This window comes from Vanellus vanellus (assembly GCF_965231255.1).
Source record: "Vanellus vanellus genome assembly, chromosome: Z".
NCBI classification, from domain to species: domain Eukaryota; kingdom Metazoa; phylum Chordata; class Aves; order Charadriiformes; family Charadriidae; genus Vanellus; species Vanellus vanellus.
In genome coordinates, this window is record NC_138908.1 from 77,311,465 (window position 1) to 77,321,608 (window position 10,144).

General features: G+C 53.5%; 1 protein-coding gene and 1 long non-coding RNA gene across 2 annotated transcripts; one reads left to right on the top strand and one right to left on the bottom strand.

Annotated features, from left to right (window-relative positions):
• Nucleotides 1–2,682: 2,682 nt before the first annotated feature.
• Nucleotides 2,683–3,554, top strand: LOC309683702 (uncharacterized protein; the record flags this gene model as incomplete). The annotated part of the gene is made up of 3 exons (XM_082498024.1): nt 2,683–2,928; nt 3,170–3,281; nt 3,419–3,554. Coding segments are annotated over exons 1-3 (420 nt in total), but the record flags the coding sequence as incomplete, so codon positions are not given.
• A 1,697-nt stretch (nt 3,555–5,251) lies between these two features.
• Nucleotides 5,252–8,771, bottom strand: LOC309683339. The gene is made up of 2 exons (XR_014270196.1): nt 8,487–8,771; nt 5,252–6,521 (listed from the first exon to the last, which is right to left on the bottom strand). It is a non-coding gene; the product is annotated as an uncharacterized lncRNA (long non-coding RNA).
• Nucleotides 8,772–10,144: the final 1,373 nt, after the last annotated feature.

Here is a 10,144-nt window from a genome sequence, read left to right on the forward strand (position 1 = left end):
TAGACCTGGTTTCTTAGATGATGCCACAAGGCACCAGGATCAAATGCTGGTCCATCAGTCACTGTGCAAGCTTTGTGCGTGGTACATCTCTCAAGCTCCTGCTCCTCCTGGCTTTTCCTGGGAGGCCTGAGGGAAGCAGCGCAGGGCCCTTTTTCCTGCCACCCCCTTCCTGGGGATGTGGTATAAGACGACTACTCAGTATGGTGTCCTAGAGCTCCATGTCTCACTGCACAGGCAGGGAAAATGAACTTTTCTCCTGAGCTCTATGCAGAGCAGGAAAGGGCTAGGTTTTTCTAAGAGCTGCATCTGTGGAACTGTAGAGATGCTGGAACCCACACATACCTCAGTCTTGACTGGGTGGGAAATATTGGCTTGAGCAATGGGAGTCCAAACATTCACCCACATTCATTCCTGTCCAGGCTCCCTGTGCTCTCTCCAGCAGAGAGCTGGAGTGACCAATTTCAGCCTCTCCCTTTCCCTCCCTCCCAGCTGAGTGGGGAGCAGGACTGCCTGACTGTAGCACCCTTGCGAGACTGGGAGGGAAAGGGAAGAAAGTAACTCTTGCAATGTTTTCTTAACAGAGGTCCTCCAGGTTGTCCCCGGGACCTTGGAGATTTCCAGCACCAGCATCAAACTGAACTGGACCTGCACACTACCCAACGCCTGCCAGCAGATGCGGGCCACATGCCGACTGGCCATGCCTTCCTCCCTTCCCTGTGAGCCTGAGGAGGTGAAGGGAGAGGAGATGCTACACGGCCAGGAGGGAACATTCACCTGTCCCCCTCTGCAGCCCTTCACTGAATACAGTGTCACTGTCTCCCTGCCCCCCAGCACGATCCTTTTTGCATGGTTGGTCAGGACAGAGGAAACAGGTATGTGCACACAAGTATAGGAGAGAAGGGACAGTCCTGTGCTGTATCACAGATAGGAAGGTGGATAAATGTCCCCTTTGCCCAGCAGCTCAGCCTGACCATCAGATCCCTGCAGAGATGGTCCTGGGATTGGGCTGCTCAGATCCCACTGATCCCACTGGGGAAGGGGTTGTGTAGGGCCCTGGAGCACAGCATGTCCCCTTCTCACTCCCCTTCCTCACCACACCATTGCCACTGCTGTGTCACATGCAGACTTCGTGGGGGACAAACCATGCTTGGGGAGTCCCTTTGCAGTCTGTCCCCTGGGCCAGGAGCTGCCTGCACCCTGCTCTGGGCTCAGACCCTCCTCGCTGGCCCCATGTGTGACCCTGTCCTCCTGTGCTTCCAGTGCCAGACAAACCAGAGAAGCTGTGGCTGGATCCCAACACAGGGTCCCTCACGTGGAATCCACTGCCCTCCTGCAAAGGGGAGATCATCGGATACCAGGTACCAGGGGACCACGGACTGCCCACGGTCCCCCTCACCTTGCCAGGTGCCTCCTGCCTGGAGCTCGGTGCAGGTAGGCAAGGAAAGTGGGGAAGGGAAAGCCGTGATGACCCGCAGTTCCCAGCCAGTCCAGGTGAATATCTGGCTGTGATGAGCATGAACATTTTCTGTCTCACTCTCAACAATCCTTGTGCTGTGCAGTTGGCCACAGAGGTGGTGGGTGCTTTCTCCCCTCTGGGCTTCCTCCCTGGGTGTGCTCAGCCTGGGGTTTGGCAGACTTTGTGGCTTCGTGTGTAACTCTTGGTGACGTGTCTGCTGGGGTGGCCTCCTACAGTTTCCTGTACCTCTTGCGTACTTGTTTCTGGTTCCTGCCACAGGGAACCCTGTGGTTTGAGTTGTCTTCTGAAAACCACTCTTCTTCTTAGAGAGTTGCACCTTTCCTTTGAGTCTTCCTCAGTGCATGGGCAGAAACACCTTTTCTGTCTGTGGGTTTGGGTCTCTTCCCACAGTGCAGCCCTGCTTTCTGGCAGTGTGTGTGTGGGGTGAAATGAAACCCTTACCAGTGTGCCCTATGTCCTCTCTGAGAACAGATATCTCTGTGGGGTGACAGGGACCCAGACATACTGTTTTTCCATGCCCCTCTTATCTCTTTCCTGGAGGAACTGGCAAACAGGGGCCCTGGCGGCATTGCCTGTGGGTCTGTTGAGCTCCTCCCCTGCTTCCAGACACGTCTGTTTGTGAAAAGAACCCTTTCTTCTGGTTTCAGTTAGCTCCTTTTTTGCATACTATCAAGGCTATTTCCATAAAGACCCAGACAGCAGCAACGATGGCCCAGGATCTCAGGAGAAAATCAGATGATGCATTGGTAAATGGGGAGCCTCCACCTGTATCCCAGAAGGGGAGCTCTGTCTTCCCCTTTTCATGTAGACAAAGCCTTCAGAGTCCACCCTTGCACACGAGGAAAGAGCAGTTCAGGGCTCCTCTGGTGGGGGATGTCACCACAGTGCCTGCAGTCTTGCAACACAATGCCAATGACCTGGCCTTGAGCTCATTATGCGTATATACATCTCTGCAAAGCAACGGCCTCCCTCTTGCCCTCAGCTCCTCACAGACACTTGGTCCTTTGCTCACAGTGGCAGCCGCTCTGAGGTCTTAAGCATTGGCTCCAGATTCCTCCTCTCCTCCTCTTGTCTACTTGGAGGTCCGTGCATGGGGCCAAGGCTCCTGCTGGTTCCTCTCCGGGAGCTTTCCACAACTGGGGCAGTCACGGGGAAGAAGGGGCTCACAGGGGTGCTTTGCTCTGTCTTGGTGTGCCGTGGGCAGTTCCCAGAGGGCAGGTGGGAGCTGCTGCCCTCCAGCTCTGTCTCCTCTCCCCAGCTGAACATCACCACGAGGAGCATGCAGGATGGTGGCTTCCTGGAGGTGGAGCGGCTGCAGCTGAGCAGCTTCGTCACTGAGCACCCACTGCCCAAGCACAGCCCTGGCAGCAGCTACGTGGTGACGATTCAGGGACTCACGGCTGCTGGGGCCGGGGCTGCGTTGCTGCGGGAGTTTCAGACCAACGGGTCAGGTAAGGTTTCCTGTGTCCCACTCCCTCCAGGGTGGCCACGGTGTGTGCCCTGGCTGAGGCAGCTCCTATCCCCAGCCCTGTGGCCTCCTGGTCGGCATGGAGGAGCCTGGGCACAGAGGAGCTGTGCTCTGCAGCCTGCACTGCTCGGGGCTGACCCTGCTCCCACACGGCCCCTGCTGTGCTGTCTGCTTGGTGCTCATCGCTCTTCCCCTCTGGAATCTCTCTGGATCTTCCCCTCCAGATGCTCTGCACCCTCTCGACATCAGCTGCCGCAGCGTCCATGACGTCTCCCCATCCCAAGGGACTGCTGTGCTTCCCCTCCACCCCATCACCCATCCCCCAGCGGCAGCGAGGTGAGTGCAGCCCTCAGCAGCTCTGCTCTCCGCAGCCCTGACATGGCTTTCCCCACTGGCAGCGTTGGCCCACAGACCTTCTGTCCTGCTCCACCCAGCCCCGTCTCCACCAGCCCTCTCATCCCGCTGCTTTGCAGGGAGCACCAGCTCATCGTGGCCGTGGCCCACAACGGCACGGCGGTGGAAGGCGCCTGCTCAGGGGAGCCGCAGCCCTTCAATGCCAGCTGGCAGCCCGGCACCTACGTGGCTGCCGTGCTCAACCTCACCGGCCCCATGGACTTTGTGCTGGGTGATGGGACCCGCGGGCAGGGCTACCACAATGCTGCCCTGCGGCCGGGATGGGACTACATGGCCCTTCTCCGTCTTGTCCACCGCTCGCAGCAGGTACCCATCCTGTGGGGCTTCTTCTCCCTGGGGACACTGCCAGCCAGGGCCGGGATCCTCCAGGGGTCTGGGCTGGCCACCCATGGCAGGCAGAGCAGTGCCGCATGGGCTCCGCTCCCGGCCCCTGTGGTGAGAGCCCAGGTGCCGTGACAGGACAGTGTCCCCAGTGTCCTCAGCCACAGCCGGGCATTTGGTGGTCATGGGTAGGAGGTCTTTGCACGCAGGATGGGCAGTGTGGCAGGATTGACCTGAACTCTCCCTCCCATCTCCTCCAATAGGCAGAGAGGTTCACCTGCATCTGCTACAGCTTCTCTCTTGGTAAGCGGTCTCCTCTCTCCCTGTGCCTGGGGGTTTCTCCCATGTGTTGCCTTTTGGCAGCCTGGCGACTTCCTGTGGACAGGAGCTGGCTGAGCACAGCACCTGTGGGGTCTCATGGAGGGTGAGGAAACCTTTTTTTTTCCCCTATATGGGGTGATCCTCCAACCCATAATAAACCTAAGCCAAGATGCACATCTACACACTTGCACATACCCTTTGTCACCATTGGGGCCATTGCCAGTATGTGGCCCAGTCTGTGGCACCCACTCTTGGCTATGTGTTAGTTGCAGGCCAGCATCCAGGCCCATGGCGTGGGACTGTGATTGGGGTGGCTGTGCTGTTGGTACTCCTTCTCATGTCTGCAGGGGTCCTGTGGCTCATTCTTTCCAGGTGAGTAGGAAGGGGACAGGTTCAGCAGGGCCATGTGCAGTGCCAGTCTTACTCAGGACTACCCTTTGCCTTTCCAGGAAAAGGAGGTCTTTTCCCAGCAAAGCTAAGGAGGATAATTAAAAAGGTAGGAAAATGTAATTCCCTGGACCACCAGCACACAAAGGGCTGTAGGGCCGGGTGACAGCTGGGAGGAGAGCAGAGATCTGCCAGGAGAGCTTGACCCTCAGGAGAAACATGTGCTCAACCTCTTCACTGACATGTCTCCCCATTTGCCCATGCCCTGTGGTGCTGGGGATGGTCAGGATGACTCTACCCACTGAGCCCCACACAGGAGCAGAGTATGGCTCCAGGCAGTGCTCCCAGACTGGAGCAGGGGCGAGCAAAGGCCCGCATCCCAAAGGGTGGCTCATGGCTCAGCCCTTTGAGGGACCCATGGCCATGTCATCGTCCCCAAAGGGAGAGATCTGCTGGAAGGGTCTCAGGAGGGTCAGGCTGTGGGACTGCTGCTCTCGTCTGGAAACCTGTGGTTGGGACAAAGGGTGGTTCCAAGCAGTGGCCTGTGCTCCAACCTGTCTCAGACACTCGTGCATGCAGGCAGCTGTGGTGGCATGAGATCCCCACACAACACAGGGCTTGCAGGAACCTCTGCACTGGGTGCCATTGGTCTCCACAGGTAATGGTAGCCATGCTGAAGATCAGTCACTCCAGCCCTTGCCCAGGACCACAGGAGAGATTCAGAGGGAGTGGAGACGACGGGGAGGATGACCCCAGCTCAGTGCTGATGGCTGCCAGGCCCACTGGCTTTCCTGTGACTGTGACCAGCACTGGGGTCACAGCACATCCAATTCAGCAGAGCAAGAAGAAAACAGGAGGCCAAGGAGGGTTGTGAGCTTTTTATTTCCTCACGCCCTTCACCTCTCATCTTTCACTGATTACTGCTTTAAAGCCTTTGAATGTGACTTTCTGTAGTTCTTTTTTTTTTAGTCTTTGCTTTGGTTTTTGCTTTCCTGGAAGCAGGAACTATATGCCAGATTTCCCAGCCCCTGACTCATGTGGGCTCAGGCTGAGGGGTGGTTCATGCTCCTGCCATGTCCTGGGTTCCCAGCTCCTCTTCCTCCTCTGTCTGCTGATATTCAGCCAAATCCAGGGCTCTGCTGGAGCTTGGCCTGCTGGACTGCCTTCGTGACTCTGCCTGCTCTGTATGGACAACTAATAAAGGCTTGTGGCTGCCCACCCCTCTACAGCTCCTGCCTGGTCCCCTCCTTGCAGGGGTCACATCCCCTGCAGGGAGCTAACTGCACCTTCTTGAGGGGAGGCCATGAGCAGGGCTGCTCTTACCCCCATGTCCCTGCGTGGTGCTGGACAGCCTTTCCAACCCCCAGGGCTGTGCTGGGCAGCCCTCACATGAGTTTGGATGGGGTGCGTGGTGGGAATCAGTGGAGGGTGATGTCTCTCAACACACATCTTGGGCTCACTAGAGAGACGTGTGGCTGTAGTAGCTCAGCACTTCGGGGGCAGAGTGCTAGTACTTTTGAGAATTGGAAGGCCTACCACCTCTCTAGGCCAAAAACTACACACTCATTGGGCTCTCTGAAATGCCTACGGACTAATGCACGCAGCATGGGGAACAAACAAGAATTAGGTATCTGCGTGCGGTCACAGGGCCACAATCTCACTGCAATTACTGAGACATGGTGGGATAGCTCACATGACTGGAACACCCTCATGGATGACTATGTTCTTTTTAGGAAAGACAGGCAAACAGGGCAAGGTGGTGGAGTTGCTCATTATGTGAGAGAGCAACTGGAACGTATCGAGCTCTCCCTGGGGGTGGATGAAGAGCGAGGTGAGAGTTTGTGGGTAAGGATCAAGGGGCAGGGTAACAGGAGAGACACTGTTGTGGGTGTTTATTACAGGCCACCTGATCAGTATGGGGAAGTTGATGAGGCCTTCTACAGATAGGTGAGAATCGCCTCACAATCGCCAGCCTTGGTTCTCATGGGGGACTTCAACTACCCTGATATCTGCTGGGAAGGCCACACAGCTGGGCATGTACAGTCCAGGAGGTTCCTCCAGTGCATTGATGATAACTTTTTGACTCAGGTGGTAGAGCAGTCCACAAGGAGAGGTGCACTACTGGACCTAGAACTGACAAAGAGGGACTGGTGGAGGACGTTAAGGTTGGGGGCAGACTGGGTTGCAGTGATCATAAGAAGACAGAGTTCAGGATTAAGTGCAGTATGCATAAAACAACAAGTGGGTTTGAAACCTTAGGCTTCAGGTGGGCTAACTTTGATCTCTTCAAGAAACTACTTGGAGAAATCCCATGGGTAAGGGCTCTAGAGGGTAGGGGGCTCAAGGGATCTGCTTGATATTTAAGCATCACTTCCTCCAAGATCAGGATCGGTGCATCCCTAAGAACAAGAAATCAGGCAAGGGAAGCAGGAGACCTGTACGGTTGAGTAGGTAGCTTCTGAAAAATCTCAAGTGGAAGAAGGAAGTTTATAGTATGTGGAAGAAAGGACTGACCACTTGGGAAGAGTACAAGAATGCTGTCAGAGAATGCAGGGATGAAACGAGGAAAGCCGAGGCTGCCTTCGAATTGAACCTGGAGAGGGATGCTGTGGAATGATTACTAAAAATGATCAATAATACACCATTGATCACACATTAAAATCAAGAGGGTCCTAGGCTAAAATACAGCCGCAGCTGGTATGTGAAGAATCCGCTACATCTGTGATTCCCTGTACAATATTGCTTGCAAAGCAACACGAGGAGTGGAGTGGGGTGGAGACTCCAAGGCCAAACCCTGTGATAATCCGGAAAACATGGGAACGAGATGGCACCAACGAAGAAAAACAGTGCAAAGGATGGAGCAGAGTGGAGACACTGTGGCTAAAACTCTGATAAACTGGGAACCTGGGGACAGAATGGAGCCCTCAAAGGTCTTACAGAACTGATATACTGCCCACTTGTTACCCTGAGCCAACAATCTGTCATTTTTTTTGCTGAAATGCTGTCCATTAGTGAACTTTGCTCATTATAGTGTCATTATAATACCAAAACACACCTCCATCCCAAAAGCTACCCGCCTCCAAGGTGCAACAACTCCTCCTTGAGTCTGTGCCCTGAATTTTTCGTAAACTATACCTTTAAATGCAAGGCGAGAAAATTTTACACCAATCATAATGAAAGTATTTATGACTAGAGTCACTCAAACTCCACCTTGAAGATAAAAAATAGTATAAAAATAGCCCAAGACAAGGGGGATGTGAGGGAAGACACCATCTCCAGACTTCTGGGACCAGTCAACGGGCTGAGCCTCTCTTCCCCCCCTCATAAGGACGCTTGTGGGTAACATTCGAACACTTGGCTACACCAAGTGCTTCCCCGGGAAACTTAGAAATCTCTATATAGAGTGGTTTTATAACTTAGCGCTTTTGTAACCGAGCTATATTATCAACATCTTTAGTATTCTCATGTGCTTTGCAGACAGTCACTATCACTGGCAATGCAAAAGAACTTGTGTATCTGTTGTTTAAATAAACTGCACTGTGTAGGCAGTTCGTCATTTGGGTTTTCTCATTGAACGCGACCAAAGTGAGACCGTGTTAGTTCATGAGCACGACTGGGCTGAAAGTGCAGTCTGCTGTTAGTGTATGCAGAACCGTAACAGTTTAATATATTAAACGCGCCCGGGATGATAGCGGTGAATTGGGCATCACTCAGGATTTAAACCTAGCTGCACCTAGCCTCCCACCTCAATGACGAGTGTTAGAACACAAGGGGGTTTATTTTCTGCCAAAACTACTTTGCCCCTTTAACGCAACAGATGTCAAGGTCAATAGGAAAGTTTCTTTAAGTACGTAGAAGGCAAAAAGAAAACTAGGGAAAAGGTGTGTCTGCAGTTGAACGAGACAGGTGCTGTAGTGACAGATAATGCAGAGAAGGTGGAGTTGCTGAATGTCTTCTTTGCTTCTGTCTTTACTGCTTGGGCCAGCCCTCGGGAGTCCCAGACTTGCGGGTAACACAGAGAAAGTCTGGAGGAAGGAAGACTTTCCCTTGGTTGCAGAGGAACAAGTTAGAGAACAATTAAGTATACTGGATACCCACAAGTCCATGGGGCCTGATGGGATACACCCGCGAGTGCTGAGGGAGCTGGCAGAAGTCATTGCTGGGCCACTCTCCATCATCTTTGAAAGATCCTGGAGAACAGGTGAGGTGCCTGAGGACTGGAGGAAAGCCAATATCACTCCAGTCTTCAAAAAGGTCAAGAACATTGACCTGGGAAGCTACAGGCCAGTCATCCTCACCTCCATCCCTGGAAAGATGATGGAACAGCTTGTTCTGGATGTCATCTCCAAGCATCTGGAGGAAAAGAAGGTTAGCAAAAGTAGTCAACATGGATTCACCAAGGGGAAGTCATGTCTGACTAATCTGATAGCCTTCTACGATGGTGTGACTGGATGGGTGGATGAGGGGACGGTAGTGGATGTTGTCAACTTTGACTTCATCAAGGCTTTTGACACTGTCTCCCACATCATCCTCACAGGCAAACTTAGGAAGTGTGGCTTGGATGAATGGACAGTGAGGTGGATTGAACAGTGGCTGGCAGATAGAGCTCAGAGAACTGTGGTTAGTGGTGCAGAGCCTAGTTGGAAGTCTGTAACAAGTGGTGTTCCCCAGGGGTCAGTACTGGGTCCAGTCCTGTTCAATATATTCATTAATGACCTGGATGGAGGGATAGAGTGTACCATCAGCAAGTTTGCTGATGACACAAAACTGGGAGGGGTGGCTGAGACACTGGAAGGCTTTGCCACCATTCAGCATGACCTGGACAGGCTGGAGAGTCAGGCCAAGAGGAACCTAATGAAATTCAACAAGGGTAAGTGTAAGGTACTGCACCTGGGGAGGAATAATGCCATGCATCAGTACAAGTTAGGGGCTGACCTCCTGGAGAGCAGCTGTGTGGAAAGGGGCATGGGAGTCCTGGTGGACAACAGGATGACCATGGGCTAGCAATGTGCCCTGGTGGCCAAGAAGGCCAATGACATCCTGGGGTGCATCAAGAAGAGTGTGGCCAGCAGGCTGAGGGAGGTCATCCTCCCCCTCTACTCTGCCCTGGTGAGGCCACATCTGCAGTATTGTGTCCAGTTCTGGGCTCCCTGATTCAAGAATGACAGGGAACTGCTGGAGAGGGTACAGCAAAGGGCTACAAAGATGATTAGGAGACTACCGGAGCATCTTTCCTATGGGGAAAGGCTGAGGGACTTGGGTCTTTTTAATCTAGAGAAAAGAAGACTGAGGGGGGATCTTGTCAATGCTTATAAATACTTAAAGGGAGGGTGCCAGGGGGATGGGAACAGTCTTTTTTCAGTGGTGCCCAGTGACAGGACAAGAGGTAACGAGCACAAATTTGAACATATGAAGTTCCATCTAAACATGAGGAGGGACTTCTTTGCTTTGAGGGTAGCAGAGCACTGGCACAGGCTGCCCAGAGAGGTGGTGGAGTCTCCCACACTGGAGACATTCCAAACCCACATGGATACCGTCCTGTGCAACATGCTGTAGGTGAACCTGCTCTGTCAGGGGGTTGGACCAGATGATCTCCAGAGGTCCCTTCCAACCCTGATCATTCTGTGATTCTGTGAGAAGTCTGTTCTATGCCCATGCTGTGGCCAGAGCTGAGGGACCTGTCTGCTCTCAGCTTCTTCTCAGCCCCTGTGCCAGGTCAAACCTGGAAGAAAAGGGAAGAGGTCACCACCATCACG